Genomic DNA, 19,743 nt, shown 5'->3' with positions numbered 1-19,743 from the left:
TGTATTTTTATGATATATGCTTATAAGTTTTGTTTCGTCTTTTTGGTACCCCGAACGAACCACCAACATTACGATGTAGATTCTTCATCACAAAGCGAAGGTATGCTGTCTGGGAACTTGTATCCAGCGTAGACCAACATAGCCTACTCCACTAACTTAAGTGGAAAGGGTAGATGGGAGAGAGACAGGTTAGAGCTTGAACTCTGACATTTCCGGCCACAAAGAACTCGTGGTAAAACTGCAGGAAAGCTCCCATGCATATAATTTACAATTTTAAAAATACCTGGTAATGTAATTTTCACTGTGATAGTTTTAAAGAGTTGCAGTAAAGTGTAATGTTAAAGATATCAGCTACACAATGTCTTGTTTTAGACACACCCCATGCCAAGGTACAACCTGCCATGTCAGACTGTTAGGTTGATTTGACTCCTAAGTCAGTCGGTCACTAATCATTCGTCTCTACTAACCTAACCTAATTTGGTAAATTTTTAGTTTCAGACATCTCGGGAATTATGATGTTTTGATTCGTTTTTTCGGTATTTTAGACAATTCTAAGACAGTTTTCTGGCCTACTGTGAATTATTCTGACCTTCATTTCTATAGCAGATCAATATATTATGTAATTTCCCCCACCCAAAAAACCCGAGTTCACTCATCTCCCCCATTCTTGTGGGGGGAAGAGGGGGTGGGGGATATCTTGAAATATACTAATTTGTGGCAGAAATGAAGGTCAGATTAGTTCAAAACACATAAAAAACTATCAGAAATACCTTGGTTTCACCAAAAAAGACATCCCTGTGCACTTGTAAAAAATTACCGAAATTATTTTAATTTTAATTTTGAAGATTAGGTTATGTCAAGTTAGTTTAGGTTATCTTCAAGAGTAAAATAAAATTAATTTCCGACAAAAATGCCGTAGAAGAAAAGTGTCTTAGAATTGTCTAAAATACTGAAAAAAAATGAACAAAACATCATAATTCCTGAGGTGTCCAAAACTGACAATTTTTTGGAGATGAATGAGTTTTTGGTCTGAATGTCTTTGCCCTACATACGATGCCATTGGCGACATGAGCATACCTAACTTTTTGCTCTTGTGTAATATATCATTCTCACAGAATTTGTGTCATGAATGAATTATGTAATCTTTTATTACCGTAATCTATCTATCTCTCTATTGCTAGACGCCTCAGTCCTGTTCGGGGTGGCCACAAACAAATCGCCTCCACGTCTCACTGTCCCCCGCCATTTCACTGCCTCGCTCCCAACTCACACCCCCCTCTCTCATATACCTCTCCACCCCATCCTTCCATCTCATCCTCGGCCTCCCCATCCCTCTTCCCGCCTCCACCTCACTCACATACACTCTCTTCGTCAGTCTTTCACCCTCCATCCTCTCCACATGGCCAAACTACCTCAGTGTATTCCTCCTAATGCTTCCTGTCACATCCACATCCACACCACAACGTTCCTTTATATCCTCATTTGTCAGCTTGTCTCTCCCTGTGACTCCACAGGCTCCTCTTAAATAACTCATTTCCACTGCTCTCACTCTTGACTTGTGTCCTTCCAGCCACGTCCAAGCTTCACTTCCATACGTTAGAGTTGGTATCACAATACTGTCATGTAGTAACTTTTTCACTTCCATGCTCACTTCCCTGCTTCTTATCACTGCTTTCAAGGAACCAGCAACCTTTCTTCCCTGCTGTACCCTTTCAAGCACTTCACCCTCCAAACCTCCATCCTTACTCATCACACTACCCAAGTACTTAAACGTACTCACATTTTCCAATTCCTCACCATCCAACCTCACTGTATATTCACTGACTTCACCTGTCTCAAAGACCATCACTTTACTCTTCCCTACATTCACGATTAGATTCTGTTTCTTACACACTCTCCCAAACTCATCCACCAAGCCTTGCAGCTCCCCTTCATCTTCACATAACAACACAATATCATCTGCAAACAACAGTAGGAAGTTTCCAAACACTGCCCTCTCTCACTAGTGCCACTCCAACATTCACTGCCCTACCTTGTATCTCTTTTATAACCCCATCCATTTACAAATTGAACAACCATGGAGACATGACATCCTTGTTTCAATCCAACTTTCAGATAGACAAATTCACTCAGTTCACTATCCACACGCACTGCAACCGTAGCACCCTCATTCATACTCTTCATGGCCTTCAACAACTTCCCATCTACTCCATATCTTCTTAATACTTTCCGCAATCTGTGTCTATTCACCCTGCCATATGCTTTCTCCAAATCCATGAAGGCTGCAGTCCATTAGTATTAAAAAAAAAAAAAAAAAAAAAAAAAAAAAAAACAAATTGTACAATAATCATAACTATTATAAATAAGTGGTATTGGTATACACGTTTACCAGTGGCCACAAAACATTATAATAGTCAGCAGAAAGAATACAATAAAGGTAATCACTGTACATTAACTGAAACCATGATTCCACTTGTATAGTGTTGTGGGTGGATAGTTGATGGTACACTGTTAACAGTAATCTAGGAAATCATCATCTGGATCTTCATCCTTCTGAGCAGCTGTGTGGTCACCATCTGTCTAGCAGCAACAGGTTGCAAGGTGTATTGGGCTGACATAAGCCTCACCTTTATTTTGTTTCTCCTTGTCTACCACTCGTTTCCACTTATGAACACACCTCTGGCGCGTCCTGGAGGTACAAGGAACATTCACCTATTCATCACTATTATTATCACTCATGATTACCACCAAATATGCCAAAAACACACAAAAAAATGTGGAGTAAATCCAGAGGTGGTTGATCAGTGGGACCAGGTTGTCTGGGATTGGATGACTGGGAGGGTTGGCATGAGATGTGCATTTGCATTGGCTGCCTGGGATGGTGGCTTCGGATCTTCACCATGGAGCCATGGCTGAGAGCTTGTGGACAACACCACATGGTCTGTCCCGTTGAAAGGCATGGGAATTTCAGAGGAGAAACTCCGAGTACGCCAGTATCTGACCTGTCCATTCTCTTCTATACATCCTCATGTATCTGGAACCACAGAAAATGGATTTTCTAGCCTGCGGTGAGTTGGACTCCCTCCATGGAGCGCCTCATATGTAGGTGGTAGATGGTGGCAACCATCATCCACTCATTTGATGTAGTGCTGCCTGCTTCCTCCTTCACCTTTATCATTGTTGTTCTGTGTCTGCCCTCTTCTCATCCTATTTCTCCAATCTTTCCTGTCACTTTTTATTACCCTTCATTCCTTTTCAGGTGGCTTTACATTGAGTGACAGATCAAATGGTTTCAGTCCATTTATAATGTTGGGTTGTAATCATATAACCGACCCACACATGTTCGCTACATGTCAACAAGTGGGTTGGCAGAGTTTTAGTGCCCCTTCCTGTAAAACCACTAACTCTAAAATAAACGGACATCCCTTAGGGGATTATGGTGTCTGGCTATAGACGTGGATAATTCAGTTTTCTTTCTTTTTCAGACAAAATGCTGAATGATCCTGCCATGGAGAAATACAAGGTTTTAGAAGCAATTGGACAGGGATCCTTTGGGAGAGTATTTCGAGGAAAATGTCTTTCCAATGGACAGATAGTTGCATTAAAATTCATTCCAAAGAGAAATAAAGTAGAGCGGGAACTTAAAAGCCTGAGACGAGAGTGTGAAATTCAGAGAGGTCTTGCTCATCCTAATATTGTACGAATGATTGATTCATTTGAAACTGAAAATGAAGTTGTGGCAGTGAGTGAGTATGTTCCTGGACAACTTTTTCAGCTCCTAGAAACTAATGGACCTCTAAGTGAAGAAAGAGTACAGCAAATTGCTTGTAATTTAGTGTCAGCTATTTATTATTTACACTCTCACAGAATTCTTCATAGAGATATCAAACCTCAGAATATTCTCTTGTCTTCAACAGGTGAAGCAAAACTGTGTGATTTTGGTTTCTCAAGGAAAATGGGCTTTAACACTTATGTTCTCACATCAGTCAAGGGCACACCTTTATATATGGCACCAGAACTAATTGAGGAAAAACCCTATGACCATAATGCTGACCTTTGGTCCTTAGGTTGCATCCTGTATGAACTTCTGACAGGGAAGCCTCCATTCTGTACTACTTCAATTGTTCATCTGATCAAATTGGTGAAGACCGAGTCAGTGTCATGGCCGACAGGATGGAGCTATGATTGCACCACCTTCCTGCAGGGGCTTCTTCAGAAGGACCCTGATCAGAGACTAACATGGCCACATCTGCTGGAGCATCATTGGGTCCATGAAGGTGTAGTTTTTGTCCAGCAGTCCCTCAGTGGTGCCCCCCTTACTAACCCACTTACAGTCTCACAGCAGCAGGTCAAAGAACAGCAGTGCAAGGAGCTAGTTGAGAGAGCTGCTGGCCAAGCTAGGGTGGTTGGCAACTTGGTAATTAGAAAAGTTGCATCACCCTCAAATGTTCCTGTCCTGGTATCTAAATCTTCATCAGCAGTGCCCGCTGAAAGTGGTGCTTGCCATGTCGAAGAGCCAACTGTGGTGGAGGCACTCCAACCCACTAGTGAAGGGGCAAAATCTAATGAAATGCTTAACATTGAAATGCACACCCTTAATAGACTACAAGCCATTCATCTTCAGGCCAGTACCCATAATTCTCAAGATTTTAGTTCTAGATCTCCATCCCCACATCAGAAGAGATACAGAGGAAGAGAGAGAATGATACAAGTAGAGTTGTCAAGCTCAAGTGAAAGATCAGTAAATATCACAAAACACTCCACATCACAAGAACCATTTAATAAGACGATTGTCGAAGCAGAAATTCATGAAAATTCCCCTTCAAAAGGTTTGATTGCCATGGCTGCTGGTATAGAAGGCTTAGAATCTGATGCTAGGAGTGCAGTTGGTGCTTCCGTCAGGAAGCTGAGCAGAGTTTCCCAGGAACCTGGTTTCAAAGAAGAAGATGTGCAAGACCTTCAGATGTATGGACCCATGCCAGCTGAGGACCGCAAGGACAGTATGGCAAACTATTTGGCAAATTCTATAGATTCTTCTAGACGAGGAAGCAGACCATCCAACACCATGCTGGAACTGATGCAAGATGGCAGACCAAGCTTGCCCAATATTAATGAAGAAAGCTTCACACCTTTGACTCAGGACAGGATTATGACTGTGTCAAGTGGCAAGACAAGCAGTGCTGCTGTATTTACATTGCATAGTTTTAATTCTGATGATAAACCAATTGAAACAGAGGAATGGTGCCAGTTTATAGACAAAACACTTTCAGACACATTGAATGGAAATTATAGTATATATCTTGAACAGGGGGAGCTGTCAATGTTTGTGTCTCCTTTTAGAAATCAGTCTTGCTCAATGCAGGTTATAAATAAGCTAATTACATTATTGTTACTGCCTTTCACTTTGGATAATATGAAGGAAGATATAAATGATGTGTTGAAGGTTTATCTTGAGTGTAAACTAGTACCAAACCTAATTTACTCTTGTAAATTAATATGCAAAGCTGAGACAAGCAAGGTTAAGAGACTTGTTGAGTTTGACAAAGATCAGATTGATACCATGGGGCAGCTAACAATGTTAATTTGCCATCTTGTTCATCTAGAGAAAGACTTCATTTTGCAGTTTTGTGATGGTGTATGTGTCCTTAATGCTTTCAAGGTTATCAGCAAAATACTCACTCTGGATAATGTGTTGCCAACTTTAGTAGCAGATATGCTTGCTATACTCAACCAGACTCTGAGACTAGCCCCAGAGAATCAGAGTGTTGTTGAGCAGATCATTGGAACAGATGACCCAATGCTGTTGCTCCTTGGAACACTTATTACCCATAAAGTCCCTGTTGTGCGAGCCAGACTCTGCACATTCATTGGTTACCTGGCCAAGTGTTGTCCTCAGATTGCTCGACAGTTTGAAGGTCAGCACAAGCTCATTTGTGATCTGATAAATCTAGAGAGTGACCTTGTGCCTCAGGTGAGAAAATCTGCCTCCTTTGCAGTATCATGCCTACAAGCCTACACAGGGTTGATACCAGAAGATTCTTGTCCATAGCAAGAATACCTGTACAACACTGCATTTACATTGTCACACTCACAGAATGTACAGTATTCATTAGGATAGGAATCTCATGGTACTATATGTATTTGAAAATAATAAAAAATCCTCTGGTGAAATTACTACCACCATGGAGCAGAAATAAATCAGCCAATTTTCCTCTCTGTATCGTAAAGCCATGAACCTTTTCATCCAAAGAACATTATATTATTATTGCTGTTACTTTATGAAGAGTTGCTGCATAGTAAAAGGGATAATGAAGGTTTTATTTGATCCTTCCAGTTCAAATAGTCTCTTGTAAAACTGAATAAAATAACTTTTTGAAGGTTATATAACTGTAGTTAGATTCAAGGGATTAAAAGAAACTGGATTGAAAACTGGAACCATTCCCTCCTTTTACTGCAGGGGGGGGAGGGATATAAATGTGACAGGCTTACCTCCAAATATTTGTGTTGGAACTAGACTGTAGCTACTGCAGCAAAGAGGGGAAAGACTGGGATGTCTTTTCTCCACTGTTTTGATATCCCACGAGACAAATCTCACCCCACAAGTTTGAGATGCAGGGTTTGGATAATTACTTTGTCCCATTATGTGTTGTTTACATTATCAAATACTTGTGCCATAATTTTGGTGGAGATGGAACAGGTACTATTCAAGTCATATGAAAATTATGTTATAGCAGCTGCTGCATTGAGATGTATCTGATAGTATCCATATCATCATCACCATTACAACCTAATATCCCACATTCCTATGGACTGGGAAGATGAAGAACAAGGTTCTCAGTCTCACTTGTGATACAGTCAGAACAGAAAGGAAACCCAAGGTACAACCCTACACACTAGGAGGTATGAAGCTGCTTGTAACACAGTTACTGGGTGTTGGGGTTATCAAATTCCTATACCAGTATGAAGAGGGGAGATTGAGAGGCATCCCTCTCTCCCTTCACTTATCTTAGATTCTGTTAAATAATCTTTTGTACTGCATGACTTATTTTCTGTCAAAATCTGCATAGTTCTTGACCTATCATTTGAAATCATGGTGTAACACTTACTGCTGGAAGCTGACTAGCTAGGCTACTGACAATAATCTCTCTCTCTACTGGATTTCTCTGTACTCATTTTCAGCTCTCGTACCTTTCAATATACCCACTACATGTGCAGTGACCTTATTCCCATTTTCCAGAACTTGAGACTTCTAAATTTTCTACAGTCTGATACTGAATATATTTCTGCCAAATTCTGTGGTCTCACTTTTAAAGTGCAGCACATCCTTTCCATTTCTCAATCCACAGAAATCAGTTCAGCAGATTATAACCATCAGAATGGTTATGTACAGTATTTTACATTTTGTTTTGTTACTTCCACATGCTTGTTAAAGCAGAGCTTTGTAATGAAAGGATTAATGAATGCTATATACAGACTTTACAGTTTATAAAGGTTTTCCAGAGCTGACTATAATTGTATAGTACCAGCATAAAAATCAAGTGTCATCAAACTTTAGGTGTTAATATTCACCACCTATGGTTCTCCTCTCCATTCTCAATCCAAATGGTGAAGTTTACATTATCATCAGTTACCCATAACTTACTGAACACAGTACCTTATCCACTGATCTGGCAGATGGGGAGAGTTCTGAAATACCCGAATTTCTTATCAGGATTTTGATAGCTTGGATGATGAGTGGATGTGTGGACATTTCAGTAGGCATGGTGATGGCTAGTTCTCCGTTTTTTTTTTTTTTTTTTTTTTTTAAATCCTACTGCCTGCATATTTTACGTGGGAATTATGATAATGCTATAACCAAATATGTCCTAAATGTTTATCATGTGATACACAAACTTTATGAAAACTTGACCACGTACTGTATAGGCAACTTTGTAGGTAAATTAATCTGAATATCCTGTAATGTAAATATAACCAGCATAATAAGGGTGGTGACTGCAGTTTGACTTTCGTCTTGCTCTTGGTGATTTGCAAAATCCACTGAGATGGGGATGGTTGTATGTAACAGTTATTCATCTATTAACTATGTCAATCTGATGGGATGCTTTTCATTTTATTATTGCAACTGCCAATGAATTTTTTCAACTTAGGAAAGATCTCTAATTAATGAAAGTGTTAAAGCTATATTGAACCCCTGTCCAAAGAGTCTCCAAAGCAAAAGTGCATTGTGGAAGCATGCACAAAAAATATACAGTACATCATTGGCATGAAAGGGCTTAAATATCTAATGTATGATTAAAGCACAAATACTAAAATATACCATAAAACTGCTGAATCTAACAACATGAGTAACCAAACATGCACACACACTGAAAAATATTAATGCTGTGCAACCTTTCTAGCAAAGGTATGTGTGTTCCATTCAGCAGAACCCTGTATACTCATCCATAAAATTCACATCAGGATCAGTCTCTTAAACTCGAGAGGTTTGGGATGTTAACAGTGGTCTTGATTCAAAGTTAGCAGCATCCATGTGTATGGTCACATGTTTAAAGCCTTGAACTCCTCCTTTGCCTCCATTCCTTTTTTTTCCTTGAGATCCTTCCACAGATCAAGAGCTTTTGTGCAAATACAGCAATGATGCAGGGGTTGCTCAGCTTTGATAAGTTCATTAACCCACAGCACTGAGATGCTCCATCTTCTCCATAATAGGTTCCCTATTTAATGTTAGGTGCTTAGCAGTAAGGGTAGTCTTGTTCTTTGACAGCACTAGGACAGCATTAGATTTTTTAATTTCTTAATTATGGTGAAGACCATGGACTTGGGCAGCATTAGGACCTTGGCAATCTTGCTCGCCCCCTGCCTCTCCTTATGGTGTTTAACCCTTTCATGTGAAAGTCAAGGAAGGAGCGTAAATTCCGGCTGTGCACATAACTCTTGCTCGAGAGTTTTCAGAACAGTCACGTAGAGATATTTCACCTCTGACACTTGTAGGAAAGTTAATATTCATCATAGATAGGCCACTTGGGTCTCCCTTTGAAAATGAAGACTTCTGCTCTGTCGTACATTGTCCAAAATGACAATATATACAAAATAAAATGCAAAAAAAGTGAGTAGAAGTTAACTGACATGCTAAAGTTTTACACTGTCCTTTAAAAAAATATTCGCCCCCCAAAAAAAACTATTTAAGAAGTAATAATATTTTTTGCTTCAATACACAGGAGAACACATTTCTTTTCCAATAATGCATTATTTGTTGTATTTTCTTAAATAATGCCGCATATATACAGTACATGAGAAAAAGGAACATAAGTGTTCGGTGGGAGGTCAAGAGATGTACATTCTGCCTGTGAGGAACCTCACACCACACTGAGCCAAGCAAACCAAGTAAGCACGTACGCACCAGCTGTGGCAGGCTTAGCTCCGCCCACTTTTGCCCGTCATCCAACAAAAATGACAATTCCCTAAATATTTCTTTAGAGATTACATCAGATGATGGGCAAAGTCATCATACTGTCGTTAGAGGTTGACAAACGCATGAAAATGCAGTTTGTCATTGGTATGTCTATGGGTTAACAATGTCCAGTTTTGCATCATGGGAAAAGCTATGCCTTACCCTTTAAAGGCTTTCCCTCAGGAGCATCAGTAGCATAATCCATTCCACTGGGGGTAGCACTAGACATGATTTCTAAATCACAAGTTTCAGTACTTCACACACTGCACATTTGCAGTTATTTGGTGATAGCAATGGTGTTTTGATGGCTTTGCATGTGCAAGATGGTCATGTAACACAGGGAACACATGGGAGATGATCTCAGCTACAGGACACATGAGTGAGTGAATGAGATGGAGTCTTCAGTAGGGTGGTGCAAAGGAGGCCAGGTGCACAGAGGCCTAAGATGGGGGGTTCTTTGCAAGTTTACAATGGGCGGCCATCTTGGGTCAAACGTCTGACTGTCAACTTGCGTGCAACACTGCATCCACACAGGATTGCTGTACATGGCCACCACAATTATCATATAAATGAATTTCGCCATCATTATCATGAAACTGGGTACAGGAAAAGCCCGGCTTAACGACGTAATTGGTCATGTAAAAACCCATCGCTAGGCAGGGTATTGTTAATCGAGGACAATTCAACATGTAAAGTATAGGGATGTGTTTTTGAGCCCTGGGTTTTCCCCCAAACCAAGTCCTAAACCCACCCAAATGAGTCCACAAAAAGTTTAAAGCCAATGTAAATGGGCAAACAGCTGTAAAAGAAGCTAACATAAGCCTAACACCTGTAAATAAGTAACTAAAATAAACTAAATCTGAAAATCATAAAAAATAGGTCAGAAAATATCAAACACATCTCATCACTTACCTCTTGTAAGTCCATGGTAGTCATCCTGGCTATCCCCCCCCCCCTGGGGAGGGAACATGTGGTGCTCCCTAGCACTCCTCCTCCTCAAAGCCCTCAAACCCCATCTCTTGGGGAGGGTCAGAGGGAGGGGGGGGGGAAGTCTGGCGAGGTGGGGTGATGGTAGTGAGACTTAACGGACCCATCATTAAACCAGGGCTCGGGCATTGTTAGGCAGGGTAGGGTGGTATTTCTACACCCATCAATAATCCCAGGTATCGCATATAGGGGTATTGTAAATAGGGTTTTGTCTGTATAACTTTTAGTTCTTTGTTCTATCAATTTATTGCTTATGAAATTTATGTATTGCAACACCTGACTGTATACCTTTCATTAATCCCTTCAGTGCAGTTACGCTTCGGTAGATGATGGCTGAGCTTGCAACCAATCAATACAGAACAGTCGATGAAAATTTATACCCAGTTAATGACAGTGAAAATCACTTAAATGATTTTTTTGATGGACAAGAATAGTTACTTTGTACTGACATGTGCCAACTGCACAAGCTGACATATGATTGAGACATAAGCCACTAAGTGTTTACATATACATCAGAACACCATCACTATCACAAAATAACAGTGCAAGTGCGTGACGAATAGTGCAACGTGCAATATAAAATGGAGAAATAACTTTTTTTGCATGTGAAATATTGAAACTTGTGACTAGGAAACCACCACACTGCTTTCCCCCAGCCTTGGGAGGGATCCTTGGTGTCAACTCAAACCGGCCTATGACACACTTCAGGTGGGTGGCAGAAATGTTTTTTGAGAGTTTAGGTTACATGGCCCTTGACCCCCTTCCTATTGCCACTGAACCAAAGCTAAATCAACCTCAGTATGCTAATTCTTGGTATGTAATCCATTTTCACTTGACGTAACCTCGTTGCATACTGGGAAATGACTGTATCAGAGGCCATGCCTATGCTGAATAAATGATCTGGATGGAAAGAATATTTTGAAAGTCTGGTGAATGGAATGGAGAGAGCAAAGTGACTGTTAAGATGACTGGTTTTGGGGGTGTGCAGAGAAGGAATGAAGTGCCAGGAAATGCAACACTCACAGAAGTAAAGAATGCTGTGAAATGGCTGAAAAATTGGAAAGTAGTTGAGGCTGCTGACGTGTATGTAGAGATGGTTAAGTGTAGTGGGGATAGTGGAAAGAAATGCTTGCTGGAGTTAAGTAAGAAGGCATGAATGAGTGAAACTGTGCCAGCAGAGTGGAAAAAGGCAGTGACTGTATCCCTGTGCAAAAATAAAGGTCAGCAAAGTGAGTGCAAGAATTATCATGGCATAAGTCTACTAATAAGTCTACTGAGTGTTTTAAGAAAGGTATCTGGAAGAATTATTATCGAGAAAGTAAGAGACATATTAAAAGTTCTGGTGAGTGATGAACAGGGTGGCTTTAGGAGTGGGAGAGGATATGTGGATCAAATATCTGCAGTAAGACAGATAGTGGAGAAGACATGTGAGGACAATAAGGTGTTTATGGCATTTATGGATCTGGAAAAAGTATACGACAAAGTAGACAGAGAAAGATTGTGGAAGGTTTTGCACATGTACGGTGTAGATGGTACGCTGCTAGGTGCTGTAAAGGGTTTTTATGATGGTAATCCCCATGGTTGTTCAATATATAGACGGATGGAATGATGAAAGAAGTAAAAACACGAGTAATGGTGAGAGGGATGGCACTAGTAATGAATGGTGATGGATGGAATATCTTAAATTTGTTGTATGCTGATGATGCAGTGCTACTTGCAAATACCAGACAAGAGCTTGGTAGACTAGAGCAGAGTTCTGTAGATGTCTGTGAGCATCATACCTTCAGAATAAATGTAGAAAACAGTAAAGTGAAGATTATTGAGAGAGGTTACTCCCAGTGTGATGTTACAGTAAATGGAGAGAGACTGGAACTGGTGAGAGAGTTCAAATACATGGGTACAGAGATACAAAAGAGAGGAAAATGTGCAAAAGATGTAAAGTAGCAAGTGCACCTTCCACGGCCGGGAGCCATCCGAGTGTGCCTTGCGCATTACGGAGGTTCATCTCTTGGGCATGGAAGCGTACGTTTCTCATATCCTTTGACTAATGCAAAAAAATTCTTGGTTTAATCACGCTTGTTCTAATGCTGTCCACAACAAGGAGAGGGCCTATAAAAAGTACCGAAGCCAACCCACCCCTGAATCACATCTTTTCTATTTTTCCATCTGGAATCGTGCCAAGTTTCTTCTTCGCTCTGCTAAAAATAATTTCATCTGTACTAAATGCTCTCAACTCTCCAACTCGAATTCTTCTCGCTTCTTCTGGCACCTTGCCAAAAACCTTTCTAACAACTTTACCTTATCATCCTTCCCTCCTCTTTTCTAGTCTGATAGCTCCATAGCTATTTCTTCTACTAATAAAGCAGAACTCTTCGTTCAGACTTTCTCCAATTCCACCTTAGATGATTCCAGTGCTGTTCCTCCATCACTTCCCCCCCTCTTACTTCCTCATGGCTGACATTAAAATGTCTTCAACTGATGTATTTTCTGCCATCACTGGCCTCAATACTAACAAGGCATATGGGTGTGATGGGGTCCCTCCTGTTGTCCTCATGAACTGTGCTTCTGTGCTTACACCCTGCCTAGGTAAACTCTTTTGCCTTTGTCTATCAATTTGTACCTTTCCTTCTTGCTGGAAGTTTGCTCTCATTCAGCCTGTCCCAAAGATGGGTGGCCATTCCCAACCATCTAACTATTGCTCAATTGCTTTAACATCCTGTGTCTCAAGTTTTTGAGTCTATTCTTAACAGAAAAATTTAGGCCGAGGATGAGATGGAGAGATGGGGTGGAGAGGTATATGAGAGAGGGGGGTGTGAGTTGGGAGCAGGGGAGTGAAATGGCGGGGGACAGGGTGACTTGGAGGCGATTTGTTTGTGGCCACCCCAAACGGGATTGAGGCGTCTGGCAATAGATAGATAGATAGATAGATCTTTCCTATCACAGCCTTCTTTTTGATCGTCAGTATGGGTTCCATCAGGGATGCTCCACTGGCGATCTTCTCATCTACCTTCAACCTTTCAGACTCCTGGTCCTCCTCCTTTCGGGACTTTGGTGAAAGCTTTGTCATTGCGCTTGGAATTTCCAAACTGCCCTTTTATGGTTTGTCCTTCTAACTGTGCCTTCATCTATAGCTTCCTTTCTAGTCATTTTATAGCTGCTGTTGTAGACGGCCACCATTCTTCTCCTAGATCTATCAACAGTGGTGTTCCTCAGGGCTCTGTCGTATCACCAGCTCTCATCTTTTTATTTATCAATGATCTTTTAAGCGCTACATCTACTCCTTTCCACTCAAATGCTAATGATTCCACCTTTCACCTTTCCATTCGGTTCCCGCAACATCCATCTCAGCAGTTACTTCAACAAACAAGGGATGAGGCTATGGCACATCTAATGTCTGACTTGGCTCATATCTCTGACTGGGGTAAAAGTAATCTTTTTGTTTTTAATGCATCAAAGACTCAGTTCTTACACCTATCAACCCAACGAAATCTTCCACAGGAGTACCCACCAATGTTTAATAATATCCAGCTCAATCTTGTGTACCTGGGGTTTCATTCTCTCATGATTTATCTTGGAAAGATTGTCACATCTCTTGTAAAATCTGCTTCCATGAGATTAGGTGTGCTAAGCTTACTCCGTACCTTCTTTACACCTGCACAGTTGTTGACTTTAAATACCGTACACGGGTTTTATTCACCCGTGTAGAGCACAACTCTCGTGTATGGGGAGGCTCCCCACATACAGAACTTCTCAACAAGGTGGAGTCAAAGGCTTTTTGCGTACTGGCTCCCTTCAACCTCTATCTCTTCGTTGCACTGTTGCATCTTTATCTTTTTTCTGTCGCTACTTCATGGTCACTGCTCCTCTGAGCTGTCTGCTTGCATCCCTCCACCTCTACGACAGGCATGTAGCGCCTGTCTAGCAACAAAGTCCCATTCCTCTTCTGTTCAACTAATACAAGAGATAACTGTTACTCTAGGTCCTTCAATTATACAACAGGTCAACTCTGGAACTGTCTCCCTCTGTATTTCCTACTTACTATGATCTCCAGTATGCAGTGCGTCCAGGGATCTCAAAATGAACGGATCTTGAATTTGGCTCTGTTTTTTTTTTTTTTTTGAAAGGAACTGTCTGCAGGCTCCTGGCCTTTGGTTCCTTCTTCCTTGCTTGCACTGAAGAAAGAGAGAGAGAGAGAGAGAGAGAGAGAGAGAGAGAGAGAGAGGCCTTGATAAGAAACAGAGGCTTGAGTGTTGCAGCTGCATGAGGCTTCCATGAACAAGTGTTAATGCCAATGGATGAGAGACTATGGTGTAGCATGGAAATAAAGACAAAAGTAAGAGCAGTGGAGACAGGACTGCTGAGGAATGTATGTGGGGTACGAAGAGTGGATAGGATATGAAATAATGTGATAAGTAAAAGATGCAGAGTGAGGAAGTCTGTAGACACCTAAACCAAAGAGAGCGTACTGAGATGGTTTGGTCATGTGGAGAGAATGGATGACAACAGTGGTGAAAAATGTATATCTGAGCGAATCTGAAGGGGGGAGGAGGCGAGGTAGGCCAAGAAGAAGGTGGAGGGATATGGTGGATGATTGTGTGAGGAAGAGAGGTATGGAAGTTGGCGAGGCTAAAGAGACCAAGCATGATGGTTGAATATTGTGCAGAGAAGTGCATAATCATGGATTGGGCATCCCTTTTTAACATGGCAGCATTTGGACTGGCTCTACCAGATAGGTACAGTGAAATCTCAAATTTCGATAGTTTAGATTTCGACAATTCAAATTTCGATGCATTTTCGAGCGGTCCGCCTATCTCACTTTCTTATGCCAAAATCGTGTGTTTTCATGTTCTTGGGGCCCGGCTCCAACCAAAATAAGCCGTGCTCAGGGAGATGTTCTATTGTCGGCGGCCATCTTGTGACTGTCCTGCCTTCTACAGCCAAATGCCACAGTTTCAGCCTGTACCTTCCACGTGTGGACGTGCATTTCGCTGTATGTATTTTCACTTTATTATCTTTGCAACTTACCTGTTTCAAGATGGCAAGCAAGAGTAGTTCTTTGGGTAGCAGTGGTAATGGACGAGAGCAGCCTGGCACCTCTAAATCTTCGCAGCCAAATGAGAAAAGGGAATACAGGAAGGGGCAGAAGTACACCAAGTATACCCTTGCTGACAAGGCAAAAATCTGTATTCTACACTACAGTATGACAATGACAATACAATGCAGAACTAGTTACTTAACCACGGGGGGTTTGGGCAAAAAATCATGATTTTACATAGCGAGGTTCAGAGGCCCCGGACCCAAACTAATTTTTCCAATAAGAAGTTCAATTCAAATTTCAATTATTTGCATTTCGATGCAATTTTTCAGTACGCATGTCCATCGAAATTCGAGATTTCACTGTATATGTGAAGCTACGGAATGTGGTGATTCCCCCCCCCCACCATCTGATGGTGCCAGGATTTTGAGGTTTGAATAGTGAGCGAACGGAAGCGTGGCCCATTGAACTGGGTAGACTTTGGCTGTCTGGATGTTGCTACTCCTCACCCTGACCTAGGGTGGGAGATAAGGTCCAGGTGATGATGATGAAAAGCAGCATGAATAATATTAAAACTGCATCCTCAGGTTGATGGGATTAATATTACTGTACAGTAGATGTCCGATTATCCGGCATCTACGGATCCGGGCCAATGCCTAATAACCGGATTTGTCGAATAATCTAAAAACCTATCCATTCAGTACGTCTCATGTACTGGTGAACACTGTCATCACTATTTATATCATTACAAATATGTTTAGAGAGAGTAATTTATAATTTATACTGTATGATACTGTGAAAGGAGATTTGAGTGATGGGTTTTCCGTGAATGTTGGTGTGCATCGGGGGTCGGTTTTGAGTCCCATATTGTTTATCATGGTATTTAAAGCCCTTTCACGTGACTTTAGAAACGGACTCCCGTGGGAGTTGTTGTATGCTGATGATTTGGTGTTGACTGGAGAGAATGAAAGGGAGGCAGAGGAAAGGTTTAGGAAGTGGAGAGATGGTATGGGGCACAAGGGCTTAAGGGTAAATGCAGATAAAACAAAAGTGATGATATCTAGGGTTGGTGGTGGTACTGTCAAACACAAGGGAGAGTGGCCACGTGCAGTTTGCCACAAGGGCGTGGGAAGTAATTCCATCTTGTGCAGTGTTTGTGATAAATGGGTGCATAAGAGATGTAGTGGTATCAGAGGTAGACTGCGAGATAATGCTGATTTGATGTGTACGTTGTGTCAGGGAGAGCAGGTGGAGATTGTCAGATGTGAAAGAATTGAACTTGCTGGTGAATCTCTTGAGTGTGTGGAAGAGTTTTGTTATTTGGGAGACATGTTGTGTGCTGGAGGTGGGGCTAGAGCTAGCTCTGTGGCTAGGGTGAGAAGTGGTTGGAAGAAGTTCAGGGAGCTCTTGCCTCTCCTAACATTGAGAGGACTCTCCCTATGTGCTAAGGGGTCTTTGTATGCAGCATGTGTTAGGAGTGTAATGCTGTATGGTAGTGAGACCTGGGCAGTGAAGGAGGAGGATATTTGCCAGCTCAGACATACAGAAATGACAATGATTAGGTGGATGTGTAGTGTGTCCCTGCCTCCAAGGTCTGGAGGGGCTGGGTTCACAATTGAAGAGTTGAGAGGTAGGATGGGACTGGAGTGTATTGGTGTTGTGATGAGGAGAGATAGATTGAGATGGTTTGGACATGAGGAGAGGATGGGGGATGATAATTGGGTGAGAAAGGTGAGAAGTGTTAATATTGGGGGTGGGGTTATGAGGGGTAGACCGAGAAAGACATGGGACGAGGTCATTAACCCCTAAAAAGCGGCCATGGACAGCCGGCCCCCCCGTGTGGTGGGGTTGGATCGTGGTCTGAGTACCTGTAGGAAAATATTAGCCAAAAATCAGAGATTAACCCTAGAACATTATACTTGGTATGGCAGATAGTACTTACATTCAGCTTTCTCCAGACAGGTGTTCAGCCTTTATGGATTACCCAAGGACTTGTGGAGACTTGCAAAGTTGGGTAACAAAATCTTCACTTTCACACCTCCAGCAACCCGGTTTCCCCTCTACCACAGCCTCATTCTGTCACAGTAAACTTTATACTACAACGTACAGGTAGTTTGGAATCCGTATTTGTACAATAAGCACTGAAAATAAGGCTAAAATCAACGGAGCGTACGGCCGACATGCAGTGCGGCGGCAGTCTTCCCATCACTCAACAAACATTTCCATTTTCACAGCTAAAAACATGTATACTACATTATTTTCAATAATAGTACTTCCCAAAAGACCACCGCGGCGTGCTTTTATTCTGCCTTACGTCCATCACTTTATTCTCATTCCTGTCGGCCGCTCGAACTGACTCGGAAGAGCTAGAACTCGCCATAATGTCACTTTGAAAGCCTGTGGTTAACTGATGCTAAACAGGGGAAAACCGCGAGAAAAAAAGCTAGTGTGAAAACTGGGGAAACAAGCGTTTCCTATTAGCATAAACTGCTTGTGAGAGGAGAGCGCAGATTTACAGTTCTGAGCAGTCAGCGCGCTGCCATATATCACAGCCAGGCTGGCCGGGCCGTGGGGGAGGGGGGAAGACGCGATACTTGGCAACAACGGAGGTCAGTAGTACAAAGGTCAAGTATGCTAATTGCAGCTAAAGGGTGGCGGTACTGATAGACAATACCAGCTGGAACATCCTTGCCCGCGTTTATTCAAAATTAACTCAAATCGCAAACACGATGATCCACTGTTATGTCCTTTTTGGCGATCGTTGCAAAAGCGACGATCCACGTTTAAAGGGTTAAGTGTGACCTCAGGGTTAAGGGACTGAACAGGGAGGCTGCAATGGATCGTGCAGCATGGAGAGCCACCTTTAGGTGACCAAGGCCGACGCATGCAAGCATGCTGGAGCCTTTAAAAAAGAAATGAAACGAAACGATACTGTCCAGTACTACAGTATCCCTGAAACTGAAAAATATAGAAATTAGTGAACTTATACAAGTGTAACGACACAGTAGGCCTACAAGTCACAGATGACACTCCCTGGACTGCCGAGATGATTTGGAATATCTGCCAAACAATCGAAGACTTTTGTAAATGGGACAATAAAACCTCACTATAACAGACTAGCTGGGGCCCAAGCCAGTCCAAAAAAACGCAAAATTCCGATAAAAGCAACATCCAGACTTCCCCCTCCTAACCCAGACTTTTTCTGATATATCAGACATTAGTCCGCATTGCACCAACGGTTTTTAAACTGTTTTCACTAGCATTGCAGTAATGTACTGTATTATACATTCCCTACCATAATCAAATGGTATAATATATATACGGTAATAATACTGTCCTGTACACTGATAAACATGTCTTTTACTTACCTAACTGTGGTGAACAGAGCTGAAATGGTCAGGCAGTCCGGACTGCTTCTGGCTTTATTGGACTTTGTCCAATATATAAGAATTTTGTCCGGTAGCTCCTCAATTCCGATAAAAGTGAATTCCGGTCTACTGAAGTCCGTTATATCAAAGTTTTACTGTATTTCTCAAAACTGCAGAAGTATTGGATTTACTGAATAATAAGCTGCCAAATGACTGGACTTTAACTGTATACCAAAGCTTGGATATACTTTTATCTCTTGAAGGAATTAGCTAAAAAAGGCCAGCTGTCCCCTCTACGAACACTTTATTTATGCAACATTAGTTAAAATGTGAATTAACAAAAACATTCAATACATGAGGCTATAACCTACAGTATTTTGTTCAAATCAATACTTTATCATTGTGATTATTAAAAAATGATCCAGACCACTAAAAAAATTTATAAAAGACAATGCAAATCCTGAAATAGTTTTAATGTATAATTTTCTATTTTCAAAAATGGAATTTGTTATGTGGTATTTTGACAATTCAATGCAGCTAAATATAGATATACAGATATACTGATATAGATCTAGATATATAAGGGTTCACACTGCTAAAGAATTTTAATAAAAAACAATGCAAATCCTGAAATACTCCTAATGCACAATTTTCTATTGAAAAATACAAATAAGTTACATGGTATTTTGACAATTCAGTGTGGCTATTCCAAAATAAGCATATCCCTAAAACTTGGAATTCCACTATATAATAATAAATACTACCAGTACAATATCCATCATGTCAAATAAATAGCATAATAATTAAATAAATACAGTACATAAATAAAAGGCCAGCCAAGGTGGCAAGCCATCAAGACTTGTGCCACAAATACTCTATATAATATATACATCAATAACTAC

The 19,743-nt window shown here is 41.2% G+C and overlaps 1 protein-coding gene across 1 annotated transcript; it reads left to right on the top strand.

The window, feature by feature from the left end:
* On the top strand, positions 1–6,180 carry LOC145398930 (serine/threonine-protein kinase fused-like). The gene is made up of 2 exons (XM_080271666.1): positions 1–100; positions 3,486–6,180. Exons 1-2 carry the CDS (start codon positions 10–12, stop codon positions 6,047–6,049), a joined length of 2,655 nt encoding a protein of 884 aa, XP_080127792.1. The 5' UTR covers positions 1–9; the 3' UTR covers positions 6,050–6,180.
* Positions 6,181–19,743: the final 13,563 nt, after the last annotated feature.

The sequence above is a fragment of the Coenobita brevimanus genome, chromosome 47 (genome assembly GCF_032717465.1).
Source record: "Coenobita brevimanus isolate Jiangsu-jjx chromosome 47, ASM3271746v2, whole genome shotgun sequence".
NCBI lineage: Eukaryota > Metazoa > Arthropoda > Malacostraca > Decapoda > Coenobitidae > Coenobita > Coenobita brevimanus.
This window is presented reverse-complemented; position numbering and strand designations above follow the sequence as displayed.

What these genes read in the sequence shown, in the direction of transcription:
- LOC145398930 (XM_080271666.1), top strand. Translation starts at nt 10, where the DNA reads ATGATATATGCTTATAAGTTTTGTTTCGTCTTTTTGGTACCCCGAACG. An exon ending in TTCTTCATCACAAAGCGAAG is followed by an intron (nt 101 to 3,485) that starts GTATGCTGTCTG and finishes TTTCTTTTTCAG; the next exon opens with ACAAAATGCTGAATGATCCT.